The sequence below is a fragment of the Hyperoodon ampullatus genome (assembly GCF_949752795.1).
Source record: "Hyperoodon ampullatus genome assembly, chromosome: 3".
In the NCBI taxonomy this organism is placed as follows: Eukaryota; Metazoa; Chordata; class Mammalia; order Artiodactyla; family Ziphiidae; genus Hyperoodon; species Hyperoodon ampullatus.
The window spans coordinates 129908644-129922285 of NC_136916.1; the positions used below are offsets into that span (position 1 = coordinate 129908644).

The 13642-nt window shown below is 37.7% G+C and overlaps 1 protein-coding gene across 3 annotated transcripts in view; it reads right to left on the minus strand.

Moving 5' to 3' along the window:
• The window catches only part of SOS2 (SOS Ras/Rho guanine nucleotide exchange factor 2), a gene marked incomplete at both ends in the record, with an annotated part of 101860 nt that overhangs the window by 60916 nt on the left and 27302 nt on the right, over positions 1-13642 (minus strand). For all 3 annotated transcript variants that reach the window (XM_079698991.1, XM_079698990.1, XM_079698989.1), the window contains 3 exons: positions 8407-8571; positions 9881-10012; positions 12421-12546. In XM_079698991.1, the coding sequence (XP_079555117.1) occupies positions 8407-8571; positions 9881-10012; positions 12421-12546 (423 nt within the window). The remainder of the gene's footprint in view (positions 1-8406; positions 8572-9880; positions 10013-12420; positions 12547-13642) is intronic.

Genomic DNA, 13642 nt, shown 5'->3' on the forward strand with positions numbered 1-13642 from the left:
GAGCACACATTTGGAGAACAACAATCTGAACCAAAATTCCAGTTCTACCACTTACCTGTGATTACAGACAAGTTATTTATTCTTTTGAAAGTCAGATCCCTTACCTGTAAAATGTAACTGATGAAAGAATTCAATGAAGTAATGGACATAAAACGCATACTATTAGGTCTGGCAAACAGTAGGCATTCAGAATGGTAGCTCTTTGCCCTACTGTAAGGATGCTTATATGCACTTGAGTAGAGTTTAAAGGAGAAAAGTGAAATGATATGCAAAATATATTAACAGCTTGATGCTTTTCTGATGCATATTTACTATATCAACAACCGCTATTAAGTTCATTTGTTAAAATCAAGCATCCCCTGGAACTTCCCCTGGTGGTCCAGTGGTAAAGAATTCGCCTTACAATGCAGGGGATGCAGGTTCCATCCCTGGTTAGGGAACTAAAACCCCACATGCCGTGGGGCAACTAAGCCCGTGTGCCACAACTGCTGAGCTTGCCCGCCTCAACTAGAGCCCACGTGTCGCAAAACTACAGAGTCCACGTGCTCTGGAACCCACGCACCATAGCTACAGAGCCTGCACGTCACAACTAGAGAGAGAAAACCTGCACACCACAACGAAAGATTCCACATGCCTCAATGAAAATCCCGTGTGCCACAACTAAGACCCAACACAGCCAAAAAGAAATAAAAAGAAATAAATAATAAATAAATCTTAAAAAAAAAAAAATCAAGCACCCCACAGATGCTTAAACTGCTATAGTGACAATTTCCCCTTTCAGAAAATAGTGAAGATTGCTACTATGGATTTAAGTCAACCAACAGGCAAGAACTAGCTGTATATCAAAAGCAATAGGAAAAAGGTGACCATACTTTTTAGAATTAAAAATAGTTTAGGGCTTCCCTGGTGGCGCAGTGGTTGAGAGTCCGCCTGCCGATGCAGGGGACGCGGGTTCGTGCCCCGGTCTGGGAGGATCCCACGTGCCGCGGAGCGGCTGGGCCCGTGAGCCATGGCTGCTGAGCCTGGGCGTCCGGAGCCTGTGCTCTGTAACGGGAGTGGCCACAACAGTGAGAGGCCCGCGTACCACCAAAAAAAAAAAAAAAAAAAAAAAAAAAAAAAAAAATAGTTTAAAAAGAAAAGAAAAATTGAACCTACTTAATTATATACTTCAGACTGACTGAAAACTACTTTCTTAGAGTTTAGTGGGGGAAAGAAGGCACAATCCCAAAAAGGAAGCTCCAGAAAGTAAAACAATTTCAAGGGGATGAGAGGAAATTCTAACAATACAATATGAGATATTCATTCATTCATTCTCAAAAACATCTATTGATCACCAGAAATTGTGCCAGATGTTGGTAAGACACAGCAATAAGCAAAATAAACATGAACCCTGCCCTCCTGATCTTCTTTTAAATCTAACTCAAAAATATTTCCTAAATCTGGTCAATTCTCTCCATTCCCCTCCATGCTTCAAATCAGACTATTAAGCAATCACAACATCTATTAAAAGGTCTTGCAATATGATCTCCCTGCCACTGGTTTCTTCCCAACCTCATTTTCAAAATTATGTTCCTAAAACCAAATTTGTGTCATACCCTACCTAAAAACGACACTGGATTTCATTGCTTTCAGCACACAATTCTAATTTCATGAAGATAAAGGCCATTCACAATCTAATCCCAGCCCACTTCCCTAGCCTCATCTCCTGTGATACTTTAAAATCCATCTTCTCCTCATTGCCCCCCCCGCCACGAAACTTACCCTCCTGCCATCATTACCTGTGATTGCCAGCCACATTAGACCTTTGAAGGAACCACTGGGGCTGCACAGAGAATTAGCTAATGAAATCTGATTTTAAGCAGATACGCAAAAGAACAGAAGGTATGACACGGAACAGTCTTCTCTTCCCCACCAGAGATACTTTTAAAGTAGTCTGTACTTGCTCTAATTTCTTACTTCTCAAGCTCACTACTCTATTGAAACTGCTCTCACTAATGACCTTTGAATATCTTTTTGTTTTCTCTAGTTATTAACACAGCTGACCAGAACTTCTTAAAACTTTCTCTTCACTTGGCTTCTCATACACCATTCTGTCAGTGAGGCCTCCTTCTCTACTACTCACCTTCTCCAACACCCACTGCAGGGTTCCATTTTTGGAACTGCTTTGGTCACACAACACCCAAAATCCCGAATGTAAATGCTATAAGAGTCAGGTAGATAATATCATGTTAATACATAAGAAGAGGTGATGGGGAGTGTGGCAAACTAGAAGGTGCATGCACCTAAAGAAGAAAGGCACTGTTCAATGCCAGCTATTCTGCCAGGCCTTTTGATTTTCTTTTTTCAAGAAGAGTCTGGAATCTAGATTTTTATGAAGAATTTTCATATTTGTAAATATAAACAGACTGCAAATAATTCGAAATTTTAAGAAATAAACCTGGAGTCCCTATTCACTAGCAGGCCACCAGTCTGAAACATCTACTATACTTCCTCCTGAGTGAGCTCATCTTCTTAAACGATTTTCAGTTACTAGATAATAACTCCCTAAACATTTATCTCAGCATCTCTCTGGACCCTAGGCAAGTGTTACCAGAAGCTTGCTAGATATCTCTGTCTGACAAACCTATACATGTACACTCTACTTCAGAATCACTAATCACAGCATCATCTCCTTGGCTCTCATAGCTAGAAAACTTGTCACTACCCTAGACTTAACACTTCTCCAACTTCCACACCAAATCAGTCCCCAAATCCTGTTAACTCCAACTCAGAAACAGCTCTTAAATCTCATCAGTTCCTTCTATTCTCCTGTCTAGAATGTCTGCTCCTACTTCTCTTTCCTTCCAACCCTCACACTTATTCATCTGATAAATCCCTAGCCATTTTCATCACTTAGCTAAAATATAATTGTCTTTGTATAGCTTTTCCCAACTCTCCCTCAACTCTATCAAAATCTTTTCCATTGGCTTCAGTCCTCCATTAGCACTCCTCTCTCTTTTCTATATAAGCACCTAACTTATATTGACATTTCTAAGGATAAGAGCCATGATTTCATCTTAAAATCCACAGCATTTGATACACAGTAAATGCACAAAAGATACTTAAAGAGCATATATGTAGGGCTTCCCTGGTGGCGCAGTGGTTAAGAATCTGTCTACCAATGCAGGAGACACGGGTTTGAGCTCTGGTCCGTGAAGACCCCACATGCCGCGGAGCAACTAAGCCAGTGCGCCACAGCTACTGAGCCTGCGCGCCACAACTACTGAAGCCTGCGTGCCTAGAGCCCATGCTGTGCAACAAGAGAAGCCACCGCAATGAGAAGCCCGTGCACCACAACAAAGAGTAGCCCCTGCTTGCCGCAACTAGAGAAAGCCCACGCACAGCAATGAAGACCCAACGCAGCCATAAATAAATAAATTTATATTAAAAAAAGAGCATATATTCATTTTATGTTTGTAAACTGTTAAACTTGTATTGAAAGGCTAAAGCCCAAGTGAGTTAAAGATCAGAATAAATGTTAGGACAATAAAAGCATTTTTTTGGTCATGTTCACAACAAGAATAATAAAGGAGAATTGGTTCTTGGAACAGATGGAGTAATATTACAACAAAATAAAAAATACAGAAGAACTCAACTTCTATAACATCTGGGCTCACAGAAATAAACTTCTTCAGAGCAGCTCTGTGCTCTCTTACTCTCTCTTGCCTTTCTTAAACATCAATTTTCCTCCTAAGCATGTATGTTTTATTTTTCCAGTCTGAATATTATTTTCCTTAATAGTGACAAGTACATTAGGGGTTGAGCTCTAAAATTACTTCCTATGACCATCTAACTATTCTCAGCAATCTTTGATGTGCCAGAATACATCATATAGTCAAATGTTACTTTTATTTTTAAGTGTAGAAAAAAGGTTGGTTCTCAAGTTCTCTATCTCAAATTATACGACCTTGTCTAGGAAGTTACACAGATTCCTAGAAAGCATTTATTTGAATAGTTTATTAAACAGATGGTTTGTGAGCTCTTGAAATAGTGATCACAGGAAATCAGTTTAGATTTACTAAGACCACACCATGTCACACTAATCTCATTAATCCATTCACATGACTAGTCCCACAAATAAAGTCATCTGTATCTTAGCTAAACCTAGGACAGTCTCTCATGACAAACTTGGAATCACAGTAGAAAAGGATGGGCAGGGGACTTCCCTAGTGGTCCAGTGGTTAAGACTCTGCACTCCCAATGCAGGGGGCCCGGGTTCGATCCCTGGTCAGGGAACTAGATCCAGCATGCTGCAACTAAGAGCTCGCATGCGGCAACAAAGATCCCGCATGCTGCAAGTAAGACCTGGCTCAGCCAAATAAATAAATAAATAAATGTTAAAGAAAAAGAAAGTAAAGAAAAGGATGGGCAAACTACAGCCCATAGGCCACAGTAAGCCTGCCCTTTATGTAAATAAAGTTTTACTAGAACACAGCCCACACTCATTGGTTTATGGCTTCCTTTCTGCTACAAAGGCAAAGATGAGTAGTTCTAAGAAAGACGTATAGCCTACAAAGCCTAAAATATTCAGCCACCCATCTGGTCCTTTGCAGGTAAAGTTTGCTGACCCCTGAATTAGACAAAGAGGTAAAACAGTAGCTGACGAAAAGGCCATAGTGAAAAAAAGTGGTAATTTATTAACCTGGAAGGATGCCTCTAACAACATATGTGAGAAATCTCATCTCTTAAACTTTTCCAATATTTTTAACAAATAATTCCAACTAAAACAAACTAAGTTTCTCAGACTGGCATATATTACAAAAAGCTGGTATGATATCTACAATGATGAATGACAAAATTCAATTTTTATAATATCTTGATATGCTAGAGCATAGTCTCAGTAACATTACGAAGTTTTATAGAGAAAAACTTGAGTTCAAACTTAGATGAAAAAAATATCAACAGCACAAGCTGTAAGAAATCAAAGATATAAGAGTATCTCATGTGGAAAGTCCCAGGGAGCTGAGACATCTGCAAATTCATTAAGTAAACAGAGTGATATGTGTGCCCAAAAAAGTTAATGCTGAAATTATAAAAGAACAGCATATAGAATAAAGGAGGTGAGCCTTTCATTGTACTCTGTGTTGGTCAGACCAAATCTAGACTGTTGTCTTTAGTTTTAGAAATCACAGTGTAAGAGCAATGCAATAATGAGATCTGAAAATCATGTCACAAAAAGATTGGTTTTCAAAGTCTCAAATGGTAAAAATTTAGTACATGGAAAAAAGCTTTAAATAACAGAATGACTTATTCTGAAAAACCGTTTGGTCTTATCTAATGTAGTCCAGAAGAGAGATTAAAATTAGTGAATGACAGTTAATGGGAAATTCAGATGCAAACTATTGTACATAGTATGGATAAACAACAAGGTCATACTGTATAGCACAGGGAACTATTGATATATTCAATATCCTGTGATAAACCTGTGTGGATTGGTCTCTTGTAATTCAGAGACTGTGTAATTGTTTAGAATTTAACTACTTTTGCCTTTAAAAAGAGTCATGGAAAAGGTAACTGACTCAGATATGGAATAAAGTCTCTCCTTCCCACAGTCCCTCAATAATCCTGGCCAAGGCCACTGTTTGAGGGCAGGGGGAGGGGAGGAACAGGGCAAATAAGGTAGGAATCCCTACACGAGGGTGTGAGGAAAAGCTGAGGGGGCCTGCCTCAGCGTGCTAGCTCCTGAGAGGAGTAGGGAGGGTGTTTACGGGGGGGGGGAGGGGGCTCAAGACCTGGCACAAGATGTTAGAGATCATTCGGAGTAAAGAGACTATCCATATGATAGGACAGCTTGATTCAGGGTGCTGGAGCCCTAGTGGATAAGGAGGGTATCTGCATGGGAAGGTGGTCCAGCAGCAGCAGTGGTGCAACATGGGACTGTCAGGACTTGGGGGGAGTCAGGAGAATGTATACAAAGAAGAAGGGTTTCTATGCCAAAATAGGGTGCCTACACCAGCCGGGGGAGAGAGGCCTGCTGGGAGACTGGTCACATACAGAAGGATTGATCAAATAAATAAATATATTAAGAAAAACAGGAGCCAGGTTTCTCCCTATCAGATAAGGGAGTTACAAGTATAAAAAGGGGAGGCTAAAATGAATCCTGTGGTATTGAATGTGGACTGAAGAGATCTGTGAACTTATATAAAGATAGATGAGAAATAAATATAGATGTGTATGTATGTATGTATACACACACAAAAACACACACACACACACTCCCTAATTCTGCCCTCTAAGAGACCAGAGCAGTGACACTCCAATATCAGTGAGCTCATCTAGCACCAAGATCTTGGTTTCTAAATACCATTCTCCACTAAAAGGAACCAGGATTTTTTAGAAACCAACTAATTCCAGGCTTGAGCAGCAGGTAAAGAACAAGTTGAACCTGGAGCATCTTGTGTCAAAAGAAAGTGTTCAAAGAATGATAGGGACAGAGAAGCCAAATTGAAGGCGTTCCCACTGGCCAAATCTGAGACAATCTGAATATTAAATAATGAAGTAACAGGTTATGTTCCACTGAATAAGAATCAATGAGTCCATATTAAAATAAACAAAACAAATAAATTTAACGTGTGATGAGGAACAAGATATTTACATAGCCTTAAAATATTCCACAAAATATTTATTAATTACAAAAGGGAAAGGAGTCCTTTAAAGGAGAGAAGCCTAGAGGATGAACCCTTGATGAAGTGATCAAAGTGACCATCACTAGTAATGGGATACGGTGAAATTGTATGTCACGTAAGAAAATGCAATGAGAAGAACTCCTATGATATTCCTGCCACAGATCCATAACCTAAATCTTATTAAGAGAAAACATCAGAAAAAACTAAAGGAAGGGGCACTTTAAACATTAACAGCTATAATCCTTAAAAATGTCAAGGTCATAAAAGTTAAGGGAAGAATGAAGAACTGTTCCAGAATGAACAAGGAGAAAAAAGATACATGACTACTAGACACAACACATGATTCTGAACTGGATCATTTTGCTCTAAAGGACATCACTGGGGCAAGTGGCAAAAATTGAACGGGGTCTAAGGATTACATAATATAATGTATCCACATTCATTTCCTGGATTTTGATTGTCGTACCGTGGTTATACAGGAAAATGTTTTTGTTTGTAGGACACACTAAACTATGTTGGCAACCTACTCTCAAGGGGTTTAGGGCACAGGGGAGTATTTTTATTGTACATACAACTTTTCTAAAAGTCTGAGCTAGAAACAAAGTTAAAAAAAACATGTAATCATTTTTTTTCATTTTTTTCAGAAGTCAACATAGAAATAACAAGGAATGTCTACTATGAAATTTAAGTGAAAAATCATTTTTGAGACTACGGCATAGTACAATCACTCTCAATCATAACTGCACATCAGAATCACCTGTGATAGTTTCAAAAATTTTGAAAATAACTGAGGCTTAGAGGCCCATCCCAGGCCAAGTAAATCAGCTCTGGGGGTGAATGCAGGCATTGGTATTTTCTACAAGCTTTCTGGTAATTCTGATGTGTAAAGTGGAGAACCACTGGCATGTGCCAGGTCCTGGGGTAATTCACCCTTAGAGGTCTAGTTCAGGTATCTTCTCTATGAAATGTTCCTGGTCCCCCCTATGCCAGAGTTACTCACTTTCTCCACCACTTTTGATTTATTTGTATAATAGTTTTAATTACATTGTGCTGCAATTATTTGGTTATAATACTTTTATTTCCCACTAAAATAAACTCCTTCTAACACAGGGATTGCTGATTTGTTCACTGTTGTATTTTCAATGCTCAGGACAGTGACTGACACATAAGAGGTACTCAAAAATGTTGATTTAGAAAGTAAGAAAAAAAGGAGGGAAAGTGGAAAGGGAAGAAAAGGAGGAGAGAGGAAAATAAAGAAAAGACTCAATTTCTTTCCTCAGTAGCTTACAGCCAGGAAGAAAGAAGTAACAAAAAATTATCAAAAGGAAGTAACTTTGGCATGGCAAAGTCTTCTTCTCTCTACCTGTGCCCCAATGACCCATGCTGTGAAATCAAAGCATGTTTTTCAAAATTACTTCTTAAACTTAAACGTATCTGAATATTCTGTATTTATTCTCTTTCTTAAAATACAAAACTCAAACTACTTTTCTTAAACTGGTTTGAGGCTTTGGATGTTTTTTCCTGTAGATAAAAAATTCTTGCTGGAAAAAAAGATTCTCATCCTGTCACATGCTAAAAAACCCGAAAATATCATTTTTAGTCTGCAAAGCCACCATTTTTCTGTCTTCCAACACCAGGAACTATAAAAATCACTAATATAATCATGTATTAAAAAACAGAGGTATAAGTGACATATAGTCTCTATCATTCAGGTTAAGTTTAAATACCTTTTAACACTTACCTTATCTGCACACATTGACACTTTAATGTCCTGTTGGGATATTTCATAATGTCGGATATTAAAAACATAATTACCAGCCAATTTCAAAATATCAGCTGAGATATACTCTAGTACAGCCACAATATATAGGGACACATGGTAGTCCACTTTGTACCCTAAAACTTCCTGTGGAAAAAATAAACAATTTAATTCCAAAAAATGGCAGCACTGTCAAGTAGCAGTTAAGCACTTAAAAATTTTACTTAACATTCTTGCTTATAAAGAACTTTCTATAAACCAAATGTCTAAACTCAAAGGTACCACAGGATATAAAATGAGCTGTTGGCTCAGTATCAGGGTTTCTTTCTCTCTCTCTCTTTTTTTTAAGAGACACCTAATCTAACAAATCTGCCTTTAATATCAAACAAGAAGAGATGATTGATTCTAAGACAGAAATCTTGGACTGGACTTCCCTGAAAACCTCTTGATACATTATCCAAAACCCATCTGACAAGTATCTGCTATCTTCAAGGATCTTGCTTTAATTAATATCCCCAAATTACAATGGTTTCTACTAAGGGGAGGATGTGTGTATGTGTGTGTGTTGGGTGGGGGGAGGGGGAGTCTTGAAATTGCTACCAAATGGTATTGAAATCCATGTACACCAATTATTTTCTATAGACTAAATAATATTCCCTAGACAACTTTTCCAACGTATAGAAAAATATCTGTGATAAATACAGATTAATTTAAAAACAGTTCTGAACTCACAGGAGCTTTTGCATTATATATTTTATTAATCAACAAAAAGCTGGAAGTCAATCAGAGGTAGCAATCATTAGAAGATGCCACAAAGATGCATTATTTCTTATCATTAACCTTTAATATTATTTGAAAAGCAATATGATTTCATCAAAGCATACTTCTTTTTGTTTTTTACACATATTAAGAAACATATATGGGCTTCCCTGGTGGCGCAGTGGTTGGGAGTCCGCCTGCCGGTGCAGGGGACACGGGTTTGAGCCCTGGTCCGGAAGGATCCCACATGCCGCGGAGCAGCTGGGCCCGTGAGCCACGCCTACTGAGCCTGCGCGTCTGGAGCCTGTGCTCCGCAACGGGACAGGCCGCGACAGTGAGAGGCCCGCGCACCACGATGAAGAGTGGCCCCCGCTTGCCACAACTAGAGAAAGCCCTCGCACAGAAACGAAGACCCAACACAGCCATAAATAAATAAATAAATAAAGCAAAACTGTCAAAAAAAAAAAAAAAAAGAAAATATTTTAAAAAAAAAAGAGTAAATGCATTTCTTTAAAAAAAAAAAAAAGAAACATATATATGTATGTGTATAAACAAGTGTACACACACTCAAGTGCACATACACAATAAGACCATGCTATATAAATACACAAATACTATATAAAGTATTATTTGTTAAAAATAACCTCCCCAATGCTTTTCTGTGTCTGTTTTTTGTTTGTTTGCTTGTTTGTTCTACCTTCAATGAAGGATGGATTTTGTCCACAGGCAGTAAGAGAGGATTTCTTCGTTTTCGTTTCTCTATGGCAGACTGTGCATCAGCAATAGCCCATTTATCAATTGGATGAGGAAAGGTCTTTTGAACTCGTTCCTGTTCAGATCACAGCAGAACTACTGTTAATAGAAGTGCTCATATACAGAAAACTTAATACAAAATTAAACTTCATCATCATCCATAACACCAGCAGTTAATAGTAACATAGCATATTCTGGTTCCTGCAATAAATGAAATTTTTTTGTTTAAAAAAAAAGATCAACATGCTATCAAGATTCTTCCACATAATTCCCATGGGTGAGAAAAAAGGTGAAGTTTAAACAGAAAGCTTTAAGTGTAAGCATAATTAAGATAAAATGGAAAAAGGAAAAAGTAATAATATTAGGGGAGATTAAAGCAAACATAAAATACTCTATCAGTGATTTTAAGGTCAAGGTTTCTAGGGTTAAAACTGTTTACCTAGCAGAAGTTAACTCATTATTAATAATTATTATGCAGTCTCTCTCCTGCTAATCTCAGAGCTTTATAGAGAAGAATTTTAAAAGAAGAAATATCATGTACCTCTTAAAGGATCAAGTGTGTGGCAGAGCTCAGAATGGTTTAAAGAAATATATCTCTTGGCAAAAATAATCCAAGCCTTTTACGTTACTATTTTGTTCATCTAATCTTAAATGTAACTAGTAATTGGCATGAATAATGAGAAGTAATGATAACTGAATGAAACTCCAATTTAGCAGGATTTCCTATTTTTAAAATTATATTCTCAGCTTCTAACATATTTAGCTTCTGAAAAGTATACTTTTATTATATTTACTTATGTCCAATTCTTACAGCAGAGAACAGGGAAACAAATGTTTTAATTCCCAGAGTCCCTGAAAATCTTGGTAGATCTATTACTCCAAATTAAGATTATCCTTTACACTGGAAGTTGTTGCCTTGTTATAGAAACAATCTTCAAAAGAAAGGTGATATAAACAGTATAATGCCAAAGTAACTTTTAAAAGCTATACTGACGGATATTTCTAAAAATCTAGAAATACTCCCATGTAACTGAGCCAAAACAAATATTTCAGCACTGAATTACACACGATCTTTTAGAGGTATAATATATGTATATATATTTTTTAATCAATGAGTAAAATGTTTATTCTATACTAGTCCTTTATTGTGGTAATATTTATATGCAGTAAAATGCACAGATCTTAAGTGTACCTTTGAATGAGTTTTGAAAAATGCTTACACCTGTGTAACCATCACCCTAATCAAGATTACAGAAAATTTCTATCATCTTAATCTCACCCTTCATAGGCAGCCACCATCCTGATTTCTATCACCATTACTTTTAGCTATCTCTGATTTTTATGTAACTGGAATCATATAATACATACTCTCTGGGGTATGTCTCATTTTGCTCTATATGATATCTATGGATTGTAGCTACGTTATTGCGTATATCAATAGTTCATTCTTTCATTTTACAATACTACTAAGTAGTATTCCATTTTATGAATCTATCACAATTTGTTTTCCCATTCTCTTGTAGATGGAAACTTTAGTTGTTGCTAATTTTTGCCTATTATGAATAAAACTGCTTGGATATTCATGTATAAGTCTCTTTGTGAAGATATATTTCCATTTCTCTAGGGTTAAATACCCAGGGGTAAAATCGCTGGGTCATAGGCTACATATATATTTAACTATAAGAAACTGCAAAACAATTTTCCAAAGTACTTTTGCCGTTTTATACTCCCACTAGCAATGTATAAGAGTTCTAGTTGCTCTACATCTCATCAATATTCCATGTTATCAGTCTTTAATTTTATCCCTTTTAGTGGGTGTGAAATAGTATCTCATCGTAGTTTTAATCTCTTTTTCCCTGATGAATTATGAGTTTGAGTACCTTTTCATATGCTTATTGGCCATAAGTATATCTTCTTTTATGAAGTGTCTGTTAAGGTTTTTGCCCACTTGGGTGAGCAGGGTATCGTTTTATTACTGACTTGTAGGAGTTTTTGTTTGTTTTTTTGTTTGTTTTAACATATTCTGGATACAAGCCCTTTGTAAGGAATACATATTGAAACATTTTCTCCTAGTCTGTGACTTATACCTTTTTTATTTTCACATCAACTTTATTCTTTGGTATTTACAGTGTTTTGAGTCCTCTGCAAAAAAACATTTGTTTAACACCAGCTTATAAAGATATTCTCCCGCATTTTCTTCTAGAAACTTTATAGCTTCAGCATTTATGTTTAAGACTGATATATCTTGAACTAATTTTTGTGTGAGATAGGTTTCAAGGGTTTTTCCCACCATAAATTTATCCAGTTGTTTTAGCACTTTTTTTGCTGAAAAACTTCCCTTTCAGGATGAACTGACCATATATCCCCCATTATGATTTCAATGGTTTCAGCTTCCATAATAATTTAGAATGATATAGATTTAGATATAAAAATTAATTTGTACAGTGGTTCAATGACTTTTTGAAATAACAAAATAATTTTTACCTCCACATCTTGAACAGTCCTTGGTTGGGCCATGCATAATTTATTAAGCAGCTGAAAAATCAGCTCTTCAATATAATAGAGAGACTCTTCATTAGCTGAGAGATTGGGATGTACTTGCTCCTGAACCTTTAAAAAAAAAGTTCTCAATTTTAGTACAGGCAAAATGATATTTATTAAACAAAAGTCAGAGAATCTTATATATAATTTATAGTATTTTACCAAAATGGTTACTCAAATACAGATATAAAACACAAAAAATGAAGAAAAACTGTATTTGTTGGTCCCTGTAAACTTTTCTCTACTCAGAGTAGTGGTTCTTAATCTTTTCTAGACTCTGAAAATCAGCTGAAAGCCACTGGCCCCTCTCATCCTTACCACCAAAAAAGCATATGCACATAAAATATTCTACATAATTTCAAAGGAAGCATGGATACCCTGAAGTTAATTACTAAACCTACTATGTACCAAGATCCCAATCAGGGAAGATATCGATCACTCTCACAAAAGTCCTGAGGCTGCCAAATTTCTGTGATAGGAGGAGAGGCAGCCATCTGTGATAACTTACGTGATAACCTGTACATGGTTTCGGTGTTGCCCTTCCTGTGACAATTATAATCCTAATGGCTTCTCTCCCCTTTGAGGAGAGCTACTGCAGTGCCTCAGTGGCTTGCCTACATGCGTCAGTGGATTACATGTGACAGTGAAGCCCAGGTGCTGGGGGTGGGGTGGAGGAAGCTGTCGGCTGTGTGTAGGCAGGTGGTGGAGCTGCAGTCACAATCTGCCCTGCCCCTGCTTCCCCATGGAGGTCGGGCAGAGGTGCCCTGCTCCAAGCTGCCTTTTCCCTTCCCCAGAAACAATGCCATTCTTGCTCCCATTCCTACACATCCCCCTCTGGCTCAGGTGAAAGCCATGCCACTCTGTTTACAGATAAAAAGTTCAGGTGCTTTTGGCCACTGGTCTTGAATCTGCCCTCTCTTTCCAGTGGTGAGATCCCACTCCAGAGGCATTTTCTGAGAAAGGTGGTTGGGGCTGGTGGCTATCACTGAAAAGTGACGCCAGTGCTGTACCGCCTAAATGAGTCAGATGCTGCTCTGCAGGCTGGGCATGGTATCAACCAACTCCACTCTCCCAGGTAGGCAAGGTGCAGGACCCTCTTCACTTGGCCTGCTGACTCCATTACAAAACTGTTTTCCTACAGTTCAAAAGCAAGCCACCCCCATCC